This window comes from Mustela lutreola, chromosome 5 (genome assembly GCF_030435805.1).
Source record: "Mustela lutreola isolate mMusLut2 chromosome 5, mMusLut2.pri, whole genome shotgun sequence".
NCBI classification, from domain to species: Eukaryota; Metazoa; Chordata; class Mammalia; order Carnivora; family Mustelidae; genus Mustela; species Mustela lutreola.
This window is the reverse complement of record NC_081294.1, coordinates 58,557,175-58,578,535: the sequence shown is the minus strand read 5'-3', so window position 1 is coordinate 58,578,535 and position 21,361 is coordinate 58,557,175. Positions and strand designations below refer to the sequence as shown.

The 21,361-nt window shown below is 44.2% G+C and overlaps 1 protein-coding gene and 1 long non-coding RNA gene across 2 annotated transcripts in view; one reads left to right on the top strand and one right to left on the bottom strand.

Moving 5' to 3' along the window:
• Positions 1-7,086, top strand: part of SLIT3 (slit guidance ligand 3) — a 589,205-nt gene extending 582,119 nt beyond the window's left edge. Inside the window, exons 34-36 of the mRNA XM_059174255.1 lie at positions 79-364; positions 1,103-1,308; positions 3,058-7,086. Coding sequence (XP_059030238.1) covers positions 79-364; positions 1,103-1,308; positions 3,058-3,293 — 728 coding nt within the window. The 3' untranslated portion in view covers positions 3,294-7,086. The remainder of the gene's footprint in view (positions 1-78; positions 365-1,102; positions 1,309-3,057) is intronic.
• The window catches only part of LOC131831890 (uncharacterized), a 77,810-nt gene continuing 58,429 nt past the window's right edge, over positions 1,981-21,361 (bottom strand). Inside the window, exon 3 of the long non-coding RNA XR_009353852.1 lies at positions 1,981-3,394. This is a non-coding gene — a long non-coding RNA (uncharacterized LOC131831890). The remainder of the gene's footprint in view (positions 3,395-21,361) is intronic.

Below are 21,361 nucleotides of genomic sequence, written 5' to 3'. Positions count from 1 at the left end.
CGAGCCCTCCTTCAGGCTTGGAGGGGCTGGTGGGCAGGGGAAGGTCTTCAGGCAGCTGTCCCGGCACCCCTCCCACAGGCATCCCCACCTCCACGGGCCTTTCGGCCCTGCGCCAGGGCACAGACCGGCCGCTGGGCGGCTTCCACGGCTGCATCCATGAGGTGCGCATCAACAACGAGCTGCAAGACTTCAAGGCCCTCCCGCCGCAAGCCCTGGGAGTGTCCCCCGGCTGCAAGTCCTGCACCGTGTGCAAGCATGGCCTGTGCCGCTCCGTGGAGAAGGACAGCGTGGTGTGCGAGTGCCACCCGGGCTGGACCGGCCCGCTGTGCGACCAGGAAGTCCGGGACCCCTGTCTGGGCCACAGGTCAGTGCCCTGCGAGCCCGGGCTCTCCACACGGACTCAGTCCCTGCCTGTAGCCCTTCCCTGCCCAAAAAGCGGCACTGAGGAAAGCTGGAAGGACTGTGGTCAGACGGTCCCCAGAACCCACGTCAGTGTGACTGCTCCAGCGGGCAAGAGCTCACACAGCCCACAGCAGGCCCCCCTTAGAGACCATGTGTGAGGGCCTTGCTGAGAGCACCTATCTCCGTCAAGTGGAATGACCGTGAGTTTCAGCATCAGTGTCTCCATCTCAGAGATGTGGGTAAGACTATGTGCAGCATCAAAGCCGCAGAGGAGAGGGGATTATAGAAGGTAAGAATGATGTCAGGTGTAAAGCACTTATCCCCTTGCCTGGCACGGCTGCGGGTGGTTGGGAGGTGCTGGGGGGAGGGGGTGTACACTAGTGATGTTATCAATTAAGCTGCCAGAGCAATTACAACATTTAGAGAACGCTTAGCTGCTTCAGAGCAAGTACCTGCCACTTGGAGAGGGGAGTTGGCAAGCCAGCCAGCCTCGTGGCCACAGCTGGCAGCTGACTTGGCGCGATCTGAGCCTCCAGCAGGTCGGATGCTGCTGCTCAGCCCCTGAGCTAGCAGAGGGCAGACTATGGGATGGAGAAGACCTACAAGGACCCACTCTGAGCCTGGGCCTTGGCTGTGGTGGACAGAGAAAACCTCTGCAGTGCTCTGCCTTCCCCTTTCTCATTCTGTCCTCTGCCAACAGCTGCAACCACGGGAAATGTGTGCCAGCTGGGACCTCGTATGTGTGCAAGTGTGCAGAAGGCTACAGCGGGGCCACGTGTGATCACAAGAATGACTCCAACGCCTGTTCTGCCTTCAAGTGTCACCAGGGACAATGCCATTTCTCCGATCGAGGGGAGCCCTTCTGCCTGTGCCAGCCTGGCTTTAGTGGGGAGCACTGCGAGCAAGGTGGGTTCACTGTGCGCAGGGGAGGGGGACTGGAGGCGGCCATGGGAGGCAGAGCTAGACTGTGGATCCAGACTGCCAACAGTCCAGTTCCCGCCCAGAGGCTGCGTGCTCTTGCACCTTCATCGTGAAAATGTGGGAACACCCTCCCTCTCTGAAGCAGTTGTCCACTGCGGTGTAACTAGCCCCACAAACCCCGGGGATCCAAGCCCTCCTCCGTGACCTTGACCCGTGGAGTTTGTTCATTTTGAAATAAGCTCAAAAACAGGGAAATTAAAACTGAACTGTTATTAAAATTCAAATCTACCTCCCCCAGGAGGGCTTTTTTTTTCCTGCATGGTAAAAAATAAGTCTTCCTCCCTGGGCCCAGATTTCTAGGCAGACCCCTCGGTCTCTAAAGCACTCTCACATTTATACCTAGTTGCAATACTATTCTCAAGCAAAACAGACCAAGTTTTGAAATTTTTTATTTAGAAATATATTTTGAGGGCGCCTGGGTGGCTCAGTGGGTTAAGCCGCTGCCTTCGGCTCAGGTCATGATCTCAGGGTCCTGGGATCGAGGCCCACATCGGGCTCTCTGCTCAGCAGGGAGTCTGCTTCCCTCTCTCTCTCTGCCTGCCTCTCCATCTACTTGTGATTTCTCTCTGTCAAATAAATAAATAAAATCTTTAAAAATATATATATATATATTTTGAAATAATCTGAGATTTAACAGAAAACTTGTCAAAAAATAGCATTCACACTCCTGTCAACAGATTCCCCAATGACCATATTGCCACATGGGCTCTCGCCCACCACCCCGCATTGTACACACAGGCACTAATGTGTAATTTTTTTTTTAATTAAGAGCTTGTTACATCATGCTTACCAAAATTCATTAAAATGAATAGAAACCTTTCTCCTTCAGTCTCCCCTGAGGCTCATAACCTGTGAGCAGTAAGAAGAACAGGGAAATGGGTCACCGTCTTCCAGACGAGGAGAGTGGCTCAGAGATGACCAGTGTCTTGACCAGGCTGCAGGGCTGGGGGTCTAAGCTCCTCCTTCTCCTCAGGGCCTTGCTTTAGACCTCCTCCTAGTGTCCACACAGAGAGTTTGGCTGGGCGTGGAAGATTCAGGCTGTTATCGGGGCTCATTAACTCCTCATTCAGCTCCCCCCTCCACAGCAGGTCCCCCAGACACAGCCCTGGGCTACATCCAACGCCTTGCGCTGTTCAGGTCTGTAGCCCCCATCTCAGTTTATCCTTACCACGCATTCACTTCGGGGAGGAGAGAATTAGTATCTCAACTCTATACCAGTGGGCATGGGGCAAAACTAGAGACTTCCTGGTTTTTGGCAAAGCCAGAAATCCCAGTATTTAATTGATCTTGTGGGGTTTTTAATGGTGACCTTTAATTTGGTTTCTAAGTCTAGGTGGCACAATCAAAATCTGGGGCCAGGATTTAGCCCATAGCCTACTACTTGGCCACATCTACTGTGGTGTCTGAGTTCCTTGAAGGAAAGGACAGGGCCTGCTTTTGTCACCAGGAAATGCTCAGGCCTTAGTTGTAAATCTAGCAGCAAGGTAGGCGCAGAAGAAGCACTCCGTATTTGTGCAACAGCTGCATGGGTTCGTGGACAGGCAGGTGGAAGAACGCGTGAAGTACAAAGGGTCTTCAGGCCACCAAGGTTCGCGGACAGCCGGCCCAAGAATGGCCCCCGGCCGGTCATCTGTACCACCCAGGCCCTGACCTGGCCTCTTCTGTCCCCTGCAGAGAACCCATGCCTGGGGGAGGTGGTCCGAGAGGTGATCCGCCGCCAGAAGGGCTATGCCTCATGTGCCACGGCCTCCAAAGTGCCCATCATGGAATGTCGTGGGGGCTGTGGGCCCCAGTGCTGTCAACCCACCCGCAGCAAGCGGCGGAAATACGTCTTCCAGTGCACCGACGGCTCCTCATTCGTCGAGGAGGTGGAGAGACACCTCGAGTGCGGCTGCCGCCCATGTTCCTAAGGCCGACTGCCCACCTGCCCCCCCACCATTCAGACTCCAGCTTCGTGGGGCTGGGACAGCCATGTGGGACCCCCTTGAGATTTGAGGTGAAGAAGTAGAAGCTGGAGAGAAAGCAGAAGAAGAGAATATTAAGTATATTGTAAAATAAACAAAAAATAGAACTTATTTTTATTATGGAAAGTGACTATTTTCATCTTTTATTATATAAATATCACACCGTCTGAGTATATGTACCATATAGTGAGTTATTTTTACCACGTCCTGTGTATTTGTTGTGGTTTTTATAAACAGCTGTTAAAATTTTTAAGAAAAAAGACTAATAAAAATGTTTTAAAACAAAAGGATAAGAATAAAGAAGTGATAGCCTGTCGGAGAAGAAAGAAGGAAGTTTTTATGCTGATGAAACAGTATCGTGTCAGCAGACACCAAGACCTGCTTACTGAGCTCAGGAAAAGGAATGATAAGAGGAAGAGAAGGAAAAGATTTTTCTTTGTTTCTTCTTACTTTTAATGACTCTCTTTTTCTTCCCTAAAAGCACCCAGCTTTTAAGTCCTGGTTGCCGAAGGCCATCCTTCCAGGAAAAGCCGCTGCACCCTGGCCACCTCCGCCTCACAGTCGCTGCCCCCACCTGCCCCAGGCCACCAGCAGGTTCTGAAACCTCCTGCAGACCCCCCTTCTCCCTCCTGGCTGGCCCTCCCTGCCACTACAGGGTTGTTGGAAACTCTGCCACAGGCTTCATCTGAGCCTGCTTTGCCAAATTTTAAAACACCGCCTCTTTCCCTGCCCCTCTCCAGGTGAGTCAATGGAAGGGGTCAATGACATCTCCTCAGGCCCCATCCACTGGCCCTTCCTTTGAAAGTTCTGAACCATCCTTTTCTCTCCAGCCCATTTCACATTGGAATGCAGGACTAGAGGAACAGGCAGCCAGGGCTAGGGGGATGAGGAAGGCCAGGAGCCCAGACTGCCCACAGCCCTGGTAGATGTCCAACTCTGGAAAGTGCTGGGAGAATCTGGCTATGGGACAAACAAGCCTCTGCCACCTGATCCTCCAGACCACCCTCATGAGCTGTCATCGCAACGCCCTGCCCATCTGCAACACTTTCCAACACATATCGGTGCTGCACCTGTTTTCATCTGTGCCATCCCTGCTCTGTGCGATTCCTGCTCCCTTAAGAAGGGTAAAGCCATATGGCCCCATTTCACAGACAGACACGCCTCTCTCAAGCTCTGTATCTGGCCTGAAGCTATATATCTGATAAGTAGAGGAGCCAGACTCAAAGCTCTGGGTTCCTTCTCTAAATAGCATAACCATAAGAAATTCACAGGTAGCTCATCAGACAAGCCCTACCAGGAAAATAAAGTAGATGTTCTTTACTACTATTTTTCCTGCTTGTGTTTCAGTCTGGTTCTGTTCCCCCAGTATCCAGAAAGCTTCTAGACAGAGTTATAGATCAGGGGATGTGAGCAAAGGCAGCTCACCCAATGGAGATTTGCCCCTGTCTGTCAGCTCCCTCAGACTAGTACAGGCGCTCAGGGTCTCAACTGCTCAGCCCAGTGCCTTGTCTCTCACTCATCCCTCCTGCCCCTTGGGAGCCTCCCCTGCAGCAGTGTGAGGGAGGGCGATGTGGAACTCAGAGGACCTTCCAGGATGGAGCTTCCCCAGAGGAGCTCCCCCAGAGGAGCCTAGTGGTTCTGTGAGGACCAACAGTGGGCCAAAGGGTCCAAGAATCAAGAGAGAGGCAGAAAAGGAAGACGGAAGAGCACAAGGCAAGTGGCAAACAAGGAGGGAAGGAGAAAAGGAAAGAAGGGATGGTGGGGGGACAACAGAAGGAAGAAAGGGACGACCAGGAGGGGAAAGGAGGGAGAAATAAGATGGAGGAACTTCAGGCAAGGGTTCAAGCAGTCAGAGCCAAGTATGGCAGGCTAGAACACGGACCCAGCCGGGTTTTTAAGCAGGAGACTAGTAAGACAAGGTCTGTTTTAGGAAGAGAACTGGTGGCAAAGATGAGACAGTCTTGGAAGAGGAGAGAGCACTCTGCCACCCAAAATGGCTCTGGGGGCTTTCCAGTTGTTCACTTGGGTTTGTTGTAGCTAAACAATGCTGCTTTCCAGATAGGTCCCAAAAGTCTGCGGTAGCTCCAGAGTCCTGAAAGGGGTATGCTGAGATCTCCCCAGTACCGTTCCCCATCCCTCATGCCTTCAGTCCACCTCACTCACACAGGTAAACCCTAGGCTTCTTCTACCACCAACACCCCCAGCTAGCCTCTCTCCATGCGACATGAGCCCACTCAGCCTGCCGTCTTGAGAGCCATGCCCCAGGGTCCCTGACTTTCTGGGAAGACTTAACAGGCTGCCAGCCTTCCCTCTGCCACCCCCAAGGAATCCAAGCCCTGCCTCTGCCAGCCATGTCCTGCACCTACTCCTGAGCCCAGCTGCAGTCAACCAGGGTCTTAGTGGGGCTTTAGGGTAATTTTGAGACTTCCCCTCAATTTTACAAGCCCTGACTTTATGAAATGCCTAATCCAAGATTAAGAAAATGCTCCCCAAAAGGAAGTTTCTCTAACAAATGCAGATTAAAATGTTCTTATTTCAACAGCTTAATTCTAGTCCCCCAGAGCAGGAAGAGGTCAGTCAGGTAACTTGCATGCTTAAAAGTATGGTTCGGTGTTTGCGTGTGGGGACGGGCATATGTGAAAGGGGGCGTGGGCTCTGTTTCCTCCTGAGCAGGATTCAGGGGAAGGAAGAATCCCTTTGACTCAACCAAGGGACCCTAAAGTGGTTATGAGATGATGTATTTAAAAGCTCTTTGTAAAGTATAAACTAAAAATCTTTCATGTAAGCTGTTACTGCTTGGTTGTTGCTGTGATTGACATGCCAACAGGCCCCATGGAGAAGATGGCTTTGCGTTTTCAATTTCAGAAGGGAACCGGAGTCTAATGCTTCAGAAAGAGGATAGGATAAGGGACAGAGGGGCAAGGAAAGAGAGGGAGATTTCCTGGGGCCAGGGAAAGAGGAAATCCCCCAGAATGACCCTTAGGAACCTGGGAATGGCCAGGCGCAGGATGGAGCTAACCTCGCCTTCCACCAGATACAAAGCTTCCATCAGATTGAGCCCTACGGCCAAGCAGCCCCCCACCACCTTTGCTGGGAGGAGAAGCCTCTAGCCTAAGTGAACCTGCTCCTCAAAACTCACAGGTATCAGAGCTCAAGGAATCCGTGGTGAGGGATAAACCTGAGAATCAGAGAAAGGGAGTGTCTAAACCAGAGACCAAGATCATCCAACAAATTAACACCACAGGCAGGAACAGACTCAGGTGTCTACCCAGGCCATCATTCTTCCTGCAGCTCCACTGTGAGCACAGGGAGAGTGAAGGTTGATACAGACCCTGTGATACCTTCTAGGTGGCCAGAAAAGTATCCTTTCCCCACAACAGATGGGTGATGGCTGGGAAGCTGGGGCAGTGCCGGGTTTGGGGGGCACTTATCCATATGTTCCAGTCTGGATTAGACGGTACCAAAGGAAACACTTGGGGAAAGTGGGTAAGAGACGCCCCCTAGCCAGAACAAGCAAAGACAGAGTAGGGCACTTGGCAAAGCTTATTTCTCTAATTCTACAATAGGTTCTAAGGGAAAAAAAAAACAAAAACAAAAACAAAAACAAAACTTTTAAGATGGTTTTTATAAAACAGTGTTATGGTGCCACTTCACCATTATGGGATAAATAATGTGCATTTTTTGATTCAACAGACTGTCATTATCTGATATCATTAAAATAAATGAATGAGTCACAGGAGAGCTGAGCTATGTGATGTTCTTATGAATACCATAAACTCAGCCCTTCTCCCTGGTGTGTGTTTTATTTTTATTCCTGACCTTCACTCCCTGGGGCAAAGATTACTACATTCATGGGGTTTGGACAAGTCTGGTATGGAGTTAATGAAAATAATTGGTCTCCTGAAACATGAAGTGTGGAAAAAAGGATTCAGAGGTCTCTAGAGACATGGGGGAGAAGGCCCAACACATGGCTTGAGGTCTGCAGGGTGTGTGATTTGTATGGTCACAGACTGGGTGCCAAGGGGCACAGGGGAAGAAGCCACTCCAGGGCAGAGAACATTCAGTAAGATGTGGAAGAAGACTGGTCCTGGGCACTCCAATGCCTAATTAAACCCCCTCTTTGGGGCGCCTGGGTGGCTCAGTGGGTTAAGCCGCTGCCTTCGGCTCAGGTCATGATCTCAGGGTCCTGGGATCGAGTCCCGCGTCGGGCTCTCTGCTCAGCAGGGAGCCTGCTTCCTCCTCTCTCTCTCTGCCTACTTGTAATCTCTCTCTGTCAAATAAATAAATAAATCTTTAAAAAAAAAAAAAAAAAAACCTCTTTTATTCATTCCTTCCCAAGCATTTATTCAACATCTACTATGTGCTAGTCCTCATCTAGGCATTGAGGACAACACAAAGATGATCAAGACAAAGTCCTTGTTCTCCTGGAACTTAACATTTTTTTAAAGATTTTATTTGTTTATTTGACAGAGAGATCACAAGTAGGCAAAGAGGCAGGCAGAGAGAGAGGGGAGGAAGCAGGCTCCCTGCTGAGCAGAGAGCCCGATGCAGGGCTCGATCCCAGGACCCTGGGATCATGACCTAAACTAAAGGCAGAGGCTTAACCCACTGAGCCACCCAGGTGCCCCTGGAACTTAACTTTCAATTGAGTGTCAAACAAATAAGTAAAGACATCATATAATATTAAACACACACACCCGAGTTGATAGGACCAAAGAGCTGGGGGTACTTTCCATGGTGAAATCAAGGAAAGCTTCTCTGAAGAACTGGGACCTGGGGACAGGTGAAGTACCAAGAAACATAAAGAGGAAGCCTGACCCCACAGTACTTACTAGATAACTGGCCCCATGCAGTTGGAACCTGAGTGAGAGCCCAAGCATCTTAGGAGGCCAGAGGCGAAGACGTGGGTGAGCAAGCACAAAGAGTGGGATTGTAGGTGAAGGAAGAAGTCACCCTTCAGCTTCCCAGCCCTGAGGAATCCTTGGGAGCACATGGCCTTTCTAAATGAAGAATGCCATGGGTCTGGAGGCCACCACCAGCTGACTAAAGGTCACTTTTGCTTCCCTAGCAGATAGCCCTGCACTTCTGTGAAGAACACCATTGGGAGCAAGACAATGGGAGGCAGCAGATGCACCAAGTGTTGGAAAAGCACCCAGGCCTGTTGTTCCTTCTTCCCGTGGTATTTCCAGAGCAAGACATGGCCACACAGGCCGGGGTGGGAGGCACTGAGCCTCCATTAAGATGCCCTTAATATTAGCTTCAAAGCTTTCTGTGTCAAAGAATCTAAGATGGAAGTGGGGAGTAGATTTTGTGCTGATGCCTCCTAGACCAGGCTGCCCGAGCATCTCTGCCAGGAGGAGCTGCTGGCCAGGAACCAATAGCCTCCACCTTCCAAGCTTAGACCAAGTAGCCCCTTCTCCCAGGGATCCTGTCAAATTCCCTTCTGTGTTAACTGCAGAGTTTCTCAACTGGGAGAGATTTTGCCACCAAAGGAGGCATGTGGCAATGCCTAAAGACAGTTTTGATTGTTTGACTAGGGCAGGGGGAGTGCCTGGGATGCTGCGAGCATGCACAAGACAGCCTCCACAACAAAGCAGCAGCCCGCCAAGGAAGGGATCAGTAGTCTTAAGATTGAGAAACCCTGTCTGGGTTGCAGATCCTTCCTGCAAGACCTGAATGGAATCATTTATAAACGAAGAAGAGGGTGAAAGTGCTCAATAGGCAATGAATAGTGGCCTCCTCAGGGGAACCTGGTCCCTTGGTGCAAATACATAGCAGGCTGGTGGTCTGTCCTTGTATTTAGAACACAATTATTGATGGGAAATGGGCTGCGACAATTTCCAGCAATGAGGTGCCACCATCATGCTTCCTTTGCCACTCTGTCCTTACTAAAATCATGGCAAACGGGTGCAGAACAATGGATTATGGACTTGTTATGCTTAGGTGAAAGATATAAAATATGGTGGAGCAGGAGGCATTCATCTTTGGACCTGCCACTGGCAAAATAAGATTTTTAAAAAATGAAGTTTCTATTTCCTGGAACTCTACCCTTCAGCTAGGCTCCTACAGGAAGAACAGTGAAAGTTATCAAATCAAAACATGAGGACTGTGGATGTGTCTATGGAATGTCAAAGGTGAGTGCAGAAAGTATAGGTCAAAAGTCATAAGCAGCCCGACTCTAAGATGGGACAAGGGATGTTGGACAAACTCCCAGTAAAGATGGCAGGATTAACTCATTGTCAGAGTAACCTTGCTCACTCAAAATAATCTTGGAAATTGCTGCAGGGATAGGAGAGGCTCTCAGCACCTGACCAGAGCTCTGTAAATAGACCTTGCAAATGTCCATGTTTGCAGGGGTACTAGAGGTGAGGCAGCCTTGAGAGCAGGACTGGAGGAAGGTCTAAATGGTAAGTGAGGAAGGTCTAAGTGATAAGTAAGCAGGCCTCCATCTGGCTCCAACTCCACTGGCCCTAAGGAGCTCCACATTCTCTCCCCTATTTGGCTGTTTGACTTTGGAAATATCACTGTGAGTTTCGGATTCCCCTTCTAAAAATTGAGGATGGCAATACATCCAAGGATGGCATAAAACTCTAAAAATTTTAAGTGGCAAAAAGCAATTCAGATTAAGCACAAGAAGAATATGTTGGCTCAAGTCATTGGAAAATCTAAGATAGTTCTCACTTCATCAGACAGAGATGTGCATATCCTAGAGCTCATACAAGGTCATAACGGCTCTGGGTCTCTCACACATACTTGGCTTTCTTCTGCATGGGCTTCATTCTCAGGAAGGCCCTCCTGGGGAGTTGGCAAAGTGACTCTCAGCCATTGCATAATCAAAGTAGTACATACTACTAATTTCAAGTCCAGGAGAAAAGGGCTTTTTTCCAATAATCCGAGCAGAGTCACTGCCAGCAGAGTCACTGTCTCTGACAGGCCTGGATTCAGGCAAATGTCCACCACCGAACCAGACATTATGGGCAAAAGAATAAGATTCATTCATTGGCCAAGCCTGTATCACATGACCATCCCTGGAGCCAGAAACAGGTAGTCGAAGGTGAAGACAAGTGTTTCCCCAAAGAAAATAAGTAATAGATGCTGGGTGGGCAAAAATGGCATATAGAAACTACTCACCACAAGGAATTATTTAGAAGAAGATTTAAAAGATTTAGAAGATTTTTTTAAATTTAAGAAATCTAAGAAATTTTAAAAATTATTTAGGGATGCCTGGGTGTCTCAGTTGGTTAAATGTCTGCCTTCAGCTCAGGTCATGATCCCAGGGTCCTGGGATCGAGTCCGACATAGGGCTCCTTGCTCAGCAGGGAGCCTGCCTCTCCCTTTGCCTGATGTTCCCTCTGCTTGTGTTCTCTCTGACAAATAAATAAAATCTTATTAAAAAATTATTTTTAAAAATGACAAGTTCCAGTTCAAGGTGGTAACACAGGAAGGATCCTGAACTCCTCGCTTCCCACAGACAACAAATCTACAGCTACATATGCAACAGTTTCTACAGAAAGAAACCTAAGAACTCGTTGACCCACTCCTTCACATTGGGTGAACCAGAAAAAACCCACATCAAAACCAGTAAGGAAAGGCCAAGACACAATCTGTTCATAAATGCCTTGGCACAGAGACCCACAATCAGAAGTAAATTAATAACCCTGAGTTTCTCATTGAGGAGTGAAGGGTTTGAATCCCACATCCCAATTTTTAAGACCTACACTTCAGAAGTGAGCCCCCAAAACATCCAGCTTTGAATACAAACAGGGCTTGCATCCCTAAGACCCACAAAGCTATAGCAAACTGAGAAACAGTTCTTAAAAGCCCGTGGATTCACCCACCCCAGAATACAGCACAAAGGCAGGAAAGCAACCAGTTTTTCTGTATATAAAGCTTATCTTAAAGCATCTGATTAACCACACATAAACTCTCACATACCACACATATACTCATAAACTCTCATATACCACACATATACTCTCCAAAGACAGAGGCCAGTAGATGCTATCTTTGCCCTCTCCCTCTGCCTGCATCCAGTTCACCAGTATCTACTGGAAAGGAGCTTGTGTGCCCATCTGGCACCCCGGTTTTGTGGCTGCCACCCAGAGAAAAACTCTTGACCACGTGACTCTGGTGGCCCATGGGGCTTACACAGATTGATAAAGACTTCTGCACGGCTATACTCCACAGCATAGTGGGGAGGCAATAGACTGAGGTACTCAGGGTTTCTACAAAAAAGGCCAATTACTTTATAACTTCAGCCTCAGGGACCAGGGCCTAATTAAACACACATCTAAGAGTTGACTACAATGTTCTACAGAGACCCAAGAGGAAAGATGCTATCTTCACACTCTCCCCAGTGTGCTTCAGACTACTGGTGTCTCCCAGAAAGGAGCTTGTGCACATGTCAGGTGCCCTGTCTTTTTGTGGCTGCCTCCCAGGGAATGACCTGTGGTCACCCCTGGCTCACGTGGCCAGCAGGGCTGATACTATCAAAGGGCTGAAAGTAAGAAAACTGCCAACAAGGGTGCCTGGCTGGCTCAGTCGGAAGAGCAAGTGACTCTTGATCTCAGGGTCATGTGTTCAAATGCCATGGTGAGGGTAGAGATTACTTAGGAAAATAAAGTATTTTAAAAAAAGAAAACCCGCCAAACAAGAATACTCTACACAGCAAAGCTATTCTTCAGAACTGGAGAAATAAAGTTTTCCAGGTAAGCAAAAGCTAAAAGGAATTCACTACCACTAGACTGACTTTACAAAAAATGTTAAAGAGCCTCTTTAAGTGGGAAATAAAGGGTACTAACTAGTAACAGTCAAACATCTAAAAGTATAAATTTCATTGTTAAGCGTGAATATAGGGAACTCAGAATAAACTGATGTTGTAAAGATGGTGGGTTAATAACATAAATTAGTAGGAAGGTTAAAAGACAAAAGGAATTTTAAAAACGCTAAAACCATAATAAATAGATACACAGGATTTAAAAAATGTAAATTGTGACATCAAAACCATAAGACATGGGGGCAGCAGGGAATAAATATGTGTAGCTTTAGAATGTATTCAAACTTTTTTTTTGAAAAAATTTTATTTATTTGACAGAGAGAGAGATCACAAATAGGCAGAGGCAGGAAGAGAGAGTGGGAAGCAGGTTCCCCACTGAGCAGAGAGCCTGATGTGGGGCTCAATCTCAGGACCCTGAGATCATGACCTGAGCTGAAGGCAGAGGCTGAACCCACTGAGCCACCCAGGCACCCCTTCAAACTTTTTTTTTTTTTTTTTAAGATTTTATTTGAAGGAGAGAGAGTGAGTGAATGAGAGTATGGCAAGTGAGGGAGGGTCAGAGGGAGAAGCAGACTTCCCATGGAGAAGGCACTCCAGGATCATGACTTTAGTTAGCCAAAGGCAGATGCTTAACTGACTGAGCCACCCAGGGGCTTGAAACTTAAACGATAAATCATTTTATATAAACCTCAGGGTAACCAGAACAAAAACCTACAGTAGACAGAAAAAAAGTTAAAGGAACAGAAAATCATCAAATCACAAAGGAAGAGAGCATGAGAAAAAGGAATTACAAAACAGCCAAAAAACAATTATCAAGATACCAGCAGGTATCAATAATTACTTTACATATAAATGGACTAAATTCTCTGACCAAAAGACAGAATGGCTGAATGAATAATAATTTTTAAAAATCCCATCTATACAATGTCCATGAGAAACTCACTTCAGATGTAAAGACACACACAGACAATGCAAGAATAGAAAAAGATATTCCAAGCTAATGAAAACCAAAAGAAAGCTAGAGTAGCTATACTTCTAACTAGACTAAGACTTTAGACAAAGACTAATGAGAGACAAAAGAAAGTCATTATACAATGAAAAAAGGGTATATCAAACAAGATCTAACATTTGTGTTTCTGCACAAAAACAATGAAGCATCTAAACATACAAAACAAATATTAACAGACATAGAGGGAGAAAAAGTCAGCAGCACATTAATGACTGGGGACTTTAATACCTCACTTACATCAATGGATATATCATCCAGAGAAAATAAATCAGAAAACATTGGCCTTAAATGTCACCTTAAACCAAATGGACTTAACAGACATACAGAACATTCCATCGTAAAGCAACAGAATATACATTCTACTAAAGAACACATGAAACATTCTTCTGAACAGATCACAGTTTAGGTCACAAAACAAATCTTAATAAATTTTTTTAAAAAACTGAAATTACATCAAGCATCTTTTCCAACCTCAGTGGTATGAAACTAGAATCAATTACAAGAAGAAAATTAAATTCCCAAATCTGGAAGTTAAACATGCTACTGAACAAACAATAGGCCACATTAGAATTCTAAGAAATCAAAAAATACCTTTGAACATATGAAATTGAAAATATGCCAAAACTTAAAGACACAGTGAAAGCAGTTCTGAGAGGGAAGGTCATGGCAATAAATGCCTACATTAAGAAATAAGAAAGATGTCAAATAAACTTTTATACCACAAGGAACTAGGAAAAGAAAAATCAAGCCCAACATTAGTAGAAAAAAGAAAATAAAGATAAGAGCAGAAATAAATACTATAGAAACAAACAAAAAAAACCATTAAAATGTATTAAACTAAGAGCTGGTTTTTTAAAAAAATAAATAGTTAAACCAAAATAGGCTACCTTTAGCTAGACTCACCAAGAGAAAGACCAAGGACTCAAAATGAGACATGAAAGAGGGGATGTTACAACTGATACCACAGACATACAAAGGATCACAAGAGGCTACTGTGAACAATTATAAGCCAACAAATTGAACAACCTAAAAGAAATGGTTCAAATCCTGGAAACGTACAACCAACAAAGACTGTAACAAGAAGTAGAAAATTTTACCAGACCATGAATGAGAGTAAGGAGACTGAATCAGTAATCAAAAACCTCCCAATAGACAAAAAGTCCAAGCCAAAATAATGTCATTGGTAAATTGTACCAAACACTTAAAAATAGCAGCAATCTTCCTCAAACTCCAAAAATAGAAGAGGATGGAACACTTCCAAACTCATTTTATAAGTTGGCATTACCCTGATACTGAAACCAGACAAGAATACAAGAAAATTATGCATCAATACTTCAGATGAAAATACAGAATTCCTCAACAAGATAGTAGCAAACCAAATTCAAAAATACATTAAAAGGATCATACAAGGGACACCTGGGTGGCCAAATCAGTTAAGCATCTGTCTTTGACTCAGGTCATGATCCCAGAGTCCTGGGATCGAGTGCTGCATCAGGATCCTTGTGCAGTGGGGAGCCTGCCTCTCCCTCTACCTGCCACTGCCCTGCTTGAGCCCTCCCTCTCCGACAAATAAATAAAACCTTAAAAAAAAAAAAAAAAAAAAAAGGAGGAGGAGGATCATACAAAAGGAACATCACCAACACGGAGACTTAAGTCATTCCTTACTTTGCTGCTTATCACAGGGAAAACAACTAACAACTATTTGTAAAAGAGACACCACCTAGAAAGTGGAGGTGGGGCTAAAGCATCCTCCGGCACCCAAGACCAAGACGGACATTAGAAGGGTAAGAAAGGTGGTTACATGCTGATTGCATTGTCCCTTCCCCAGACCACTGCAACACACATCAAGAGGTCTCCCCAGAGCCTACATTTCCTCCAGTAGGAAAAGAAAACCCAGCATGAAGATCTGCCCTCCCCTACATTGTGGGCTCATTCTTGGGAACCCCCACTCTGGTCTCATACCACAGGAATTTCAAGAGAATGTGCAAGCACTGACCACTGGTAATATGACTGTGAAGTAGAAAGGGGAAGGGACCTGCAGCAACCAGCACTCAAATCTTGGCAGACCAACTTCCTACAGTGCCCAAATGGATGTCCCATCCAGCACCTCTGCTGATGTGCAGAGCCAAAACGGTAGCAAAGTCTGACAGGGACCTCAGCAGGGCATAGGTCTGCCTGATTTGGCATCTTAAATCAAGAGCCATGAAGTCTGTGTGCTGACCCCACCCCCCACAAGCCCCTGTAGGCAGAGGAGTGAAATCATATCCTCACCCACTACTAGGTGTTCCTGGTCCTGCTCAAGCAGAAAGAGCCTTGCTGGCCTTGAAGCCAGCTATCCTGCTTGGACCAGATAGGTGAGCTAATTCAGAACCTTGCCCACTGCTTGAGTATAGCTCCTGATCCCTCCCAACCACAAAGCCTCATACTTGGAATTTCCTGAAAACTGCTTGGATCTGTCCCCCAGCCCCTCCCCAGCCCTGAACCCTGCCAGAGCTAAATTGTAGCCCTATCTACACCTCTATGAAGCATCCAGACCCACCAACACAGAAAGCCTGGCCAGAACGCCAGCAAAGCAATGTGATCCAGCAACACTGAAACAAAGTCCAGCAGCCAGGACTCATGGTCTCCAGAACAAAGCCAGGTGCCCCATTAGATCAGGAAAATTAGGGACAGCATGCCTAGAATCAAGACCACAAAGAGTCTTTGCAGCCTTGGAACTAGTTTTCTTGCTGTACCTGGGCAGGGAAACTAATCTGTAGCTCAGTCATTTGGTGAATAGTCTTCAGCCCACCTGAACAGAGAACCTAACCAGAGTACACAGGGAGCTACATTCCCATCCAACAGCACTCTTTACAGAGGCCTTAAACACAGAACACTGACTTTGCCATCTGCTGAGCAAAACCAGGGGCTCTGTCTTATCAGCAAATTCAGTGCACAGTCTTGTCTGATTTGGGTCCCCCAAAACCAAGCACACAGATCTCTCAGACCCATCCTACTGCCCCAGCAATGCAGAGAAGCTAATTCATAGCCCCACCCACTACTGAGTATATTACCCAATTGCACCCATTTGGTAAGCCTGACTAGAGAACCCAGATAACATCCTATAGCCTCATTTAGGCAGGGAAACAAGCCAGCAGTACTCGCCAACAGTTCTCAGCCAACAACACACACAGCCCAACCTTTGAGCTTGGGCAGTGGCCTTGTCAAAAAACAGACGACAAGTGAAATCTTCACCTATAAAGATAATACATTCAGACATGCCCAGAAACTCAAACAGATCAGAATGGTGAAGAAAGTTCCCTGCCAAAGCAAATATGTAAAATCTGGAAGAGGAGACACTTACTCAAATGTGCACAGACCAATATATCAAACAAATATCCTGGAAAACTCTGGTAAACATGAAGCCATCAAAGGAAACCAGGAGAGCCTCGGTAACGGATCAGATAATAATTCAAAATAGTTTGAGGCACGTGGGTGGCTCAGTCAAGTAAACATCTGACTCTTAGTTTCAGCTCAGGTCGGGATCCCAGGATCTTGGGATCAAGCCCCGAAATGGGCTCTACACTCAGCGCAGAGTCTTCTTGAGATTCTCTCTCCCTCTGTCCCCGCATTTTCCTTCTCTTCCTCTCCCTCTAAAATAAATCTTTTTTAAAAGTTCAAAATATTTCTTTTTTTAAAAAATTAAATTAATTTATTTTCAGAAAAACAGTATTCATTATTTACCACACCCAGTGCTCCATGCAATCTGTGCCCTCTATAATACCCACCACCTGGTACCCCAACCTCCCACCCCCCAACTTCAAACCCCTCAGTTGTTTTTCAGAGTCCATAGTCTCTCATGATTCACCTCCCCTTCCAATTTACCCCATCTCCCTTCTCCTCTCTAAGACCCCCTTGTCCTCCATGATATTTGTTATGCTCCACAAATAAGTGAAACCACAAAACAGTTCTTTGAAAAGAAGTCTACTGAAAGAAAAGTCTAGTGAACTACAAAAACACACCAATAACAAAATGAAATTAGGAAAACTGCATGTGAATAAAATGAGTAGTTCAAGAAATAGAAAACAAAAACAAAAACAAATTCTAAAGCTGAAAAAAAAAAAAGACTAAAATAAAGGATTCAATAGAGAGCTTCAAAAGGAGACTTAACCACACAAAAGAATCCTCGATCTAGAAGACAGGAAATTTGAAATTACCCAGTTAGTGGAATAAAAAAGAACAAAAATGATGGCACATGGGTAGCTCAATCAGTTAAGCATCTGCCTTTGGCTCAGGTCATGATCTCAGGACCCTAGAATCCAGCCCCACACTGGGCTTCCTGCTCCTCTGGGAGCCTGCTTCTCTCTTTCCCTCTGCCTGTCACTCCCCCTGCTTATACTCACTCTTTCTCTATCAAATAAATACATTTTTAAAAAATGAAAAAAAGTGATGAAAGCCTATGGGACTTATGATATATAATCAAAATCAATAATACCCATATCATGGGAATTTCAGAAGAGAAAGGGACAGAGGGTGTATATATAGAGCAATGATGACTGAAAATTGCCCACACCTGAGGGGAGAGATAAACATCCATCTCCATGAGGCTCCAAAATATCCCAAATAGTTTGAATCCAAATAGGTCTAAAGCAAGATTTATTATAATCATTCAGAATTTTTTTTCTTTGAATATTTTCAATATATCATCTAATTCTCTCCTGGCCTGCAACATTTTTGTTGAAAAATCTGCTGATAGTGTTATGAGGTTCCCTTTTATCTAATTTCTCTTTTCTCTTGCAGCTTTTAAAATTTTGTCTTTGACTTTTGACTGATTTTAGAACCAAGAATTCTATACCCAGCAAAGCTGTCCTTCAGAGATGAATGAGAGGTAAAAGCTTTTTCAAACAAACAAAAGCTGAAGGAATTTAGGACAATGAGACCTGCCTTACAAGAAATGCTAAAAGGATTTCTCTGACTTGAAGTAAAACCCTAAGAAAGGAGTATAAAATTCATTTGTAATGGTAAATATATATTCAAAGTTAGATTCTGTTATAGAATATTGGTGATCCATAATTCATTTACAAGTCTAGTTTAAAAGTTAAACATCCATATCTACATTAACCTTTATTAGTTACACAATATAAGAAATAGGTAATTTGAACATAAAACCTAAAATGTGAGAGAAATAAGAGTGTAAAGTTTTGGAATTCTACTGAAGGGAAGTTGTTGGGAGGTTTTACAATTTTAAGGTATTTTCTGTAAGCCTAATGGTAACCACACTGGAAGACCTATGGTAATTACACAAAAGAACATGATGAAGTCAAAGTATATGGATACCACAAGACATCAAAACACTAAAACAATACAACGGGGGGGGGGGGGAGGGCACAACAGATCTATAAGCCAAACAAAATAAAATGGTAACAATAATTTCACACCTCTCAAAAATTACTTTAAATACAAATGGTTTAAATTTCCCAAAAGTCAAAGAATGGCTGAGTGGATTTTATTTTAAAGATTTATTTATTTATTTATTTATTTATTTGACAGCCAGAGATCACAAGTAGGCAGAGAGGCAGGCAGAGAGAGGAGGAAGCGGGCTCTCTGCTCGGCAGAAAGCCCGATTCGGGGCTTGATCCCAGGACTCTGGGATCATGACCCGAGCCAAAGGCAGAGGTTTTAACCCACTGAGCCACCCAGGCGCCCCTGGATTTTATTTTAAAGGGTACAATGATATGCAACCTACAAAAGACTTATTTTAGTCTTTTAAACACACATAGACTGAGAGTGAAGGCACTTAAAAAGATATTTCAAACAAAAGTAACAACAACAAAAAGCAGGGACAGCTATACTTGTATCAGACAAAACAGATGTTAAACCAAAAGAGGGTTTTTAAAAAAAAAAGAGAGAGAGAGACAATGAAGGTCATTATATAACAATAAAGGGGTCAATCCACCAAGATGGTAGAACATTTGTAAATATTTATGTACCCAACATCAGAGCACCCAAAAATAAAGCAAAAGTTAACACTGCAGGAAGCCTGCTTCTTCCCCTCTCTCTCTCTGCCTGCCTCTCTGTCTACTTGTGATCCATCTGTCAAATAAACAAATAAAATCTTTTTTAAAAGAAAGAAAAGAAAGAAACAGGAATACAACAATAGTTAGAGACTTTAATACCCATCTCCCAATTATGAGCGGATCATCCAGAGAACCAACAGAAACAGTGGATTTGAACAACATTATAGACTAAATAAACCTACTAGCCACATATAGAATATTCTATTCAAAAACAACAGAATACCTGTTACTCTCAAGCACACATGGAACATTTTCTAGGACTCTATGTTAGGCCACAAACAAATTCAAGAAGACTGAAATCATACCAAGAATCTTCTGACTACCTTCATATGAAACTACAAATAACAAGAAAGAAACTAGGAAATTAAAAAATACATGGAAACTAAACAAGCTCTTGAACAACCAATGAATGAAGAAAAAAGAGGGGAAATAAAAAGTGTTTTGAGATAAACAAAAATGGAAACATACTATACCAAAACTTATGGTATGTAGCAAAGCACATCTAAGTGGGAAGTTCATAGGAATAAACATCTATGTTAAGAAAAAAGAAAGACCTCAAATGTGCAACCTAACTGTGCCCTCAGGAACTAAAACAAGAAAAAAATGAACTCAAAAGTTGGAAGGAAGAAATAAAGATTATAGCAGAAATAAATAAAATAAGAAGAGGAAGACAATAGAAAAGTAAAATTAAGAATTGATTCTTTGAAACAGAATTGGGAAAACTTTAGCTAGACTAACCAAGGAAAAAGGGGAGCACACCCAAACCAATAAAATTCAAAATGAGAAAGAAAACATTACAACTAAAAGAGGCTACCGTGAATAATATATACCAATAAACTGGACAACCTAGAATAGAAAAATTCTTAAAAACATACAACCAAAATTGAATCATAAAGGGGGGAAAAAAACTAAACAGACCAATTATCGGTAAAGGGACTGAATGATTTTAAAATATCCCCAAAAATAGAAATACCCAATGACCCTGCAATTGCACTACTGGGTATTTACCTCAAAAATACAGATATAGTGAAAAGAAGGGCCATCTGTAGCCCAATGTTCATAGCAGCAATGGCCACAGTCGCCAAACTGTGGAAAGAACCAAGAAGCCCTTCAAAGGATGAATGGATAAGGAAGATGTGGTCCATATATACTATGGAGTATTATGCCTCCATCAAAAAGGATGAATACCCAACTTTTATATAAGCATGGATGGAACTGGAAGAGATTGTGCTGAGTGAAATAAGTCAAACAGAGAAAGTCAAGTATACAGTTTCACTTACTTGCGGAGCATAAGGAATAATATGGAGGACATTAAGAGAAGGAAAGGAAAAGTGAACTGGGGGAAATCAGAGGGGAAGACAAAACATGAGAGACTCTGGACTCTGAGAAACAAACAGGGTTTTGGAAGAGGGGGTGAATGGATGGGTGAGCCTGGTGGTGGATATTCAGGAGGGTGTGTATTGCATGGAGTATGGGGTGTGGTGCATAAACAATGGATCTTGGAACACTGGGGAAAAAATAAATAAATAAAATTAAGATCTTAAAAAAATAATAAAAATAAATAAATAAAATATCCCAAAAAAGAAAACCCAGAATGACATCCCTGGTGGATCTTACTAACATTTGAAGAATTAATGCCAATTCTCAAAGTCTTCAAAAAACAAAAACAAAAAATAAAACAAAGACAAGAAGGAGACGGTCTTAAACTTATTTTACCAGAACATTACACTGATTCCAAAGCCAAAAAACACACTACCAAAAAGAAAATTATAGGCTCATATTCCTCATTGATATAAAAACAAAAATTCTCAAATACTGGCAAACTGAATTCAGCAGCACTTTTTTTTTTTTAATTTTATTTTTTTTTAATTTTTTATTTTTTATAAACATATATTTTTTATATACATATATTTTTATCCCCAGGTCTGTGAATCACCGGGTTTACACACTTCACAGCACTCACCAAATCACATACCCTCCCCAATTTCCATAATCCCACCCCCTTCTCCCCAACCCCCTCCCCCCGGCAACCCTCAGTTTGTTTTGTGATATTAAGAGTCACTTATGGTTTGTCTCCCTCCCAATCCCATCTTGTTTCATTTATTCTTCTACCCACTTAAGCCTCCATGTTGCATCACCACTTCCTCATATCAGGGAGATCATATGATAGTTG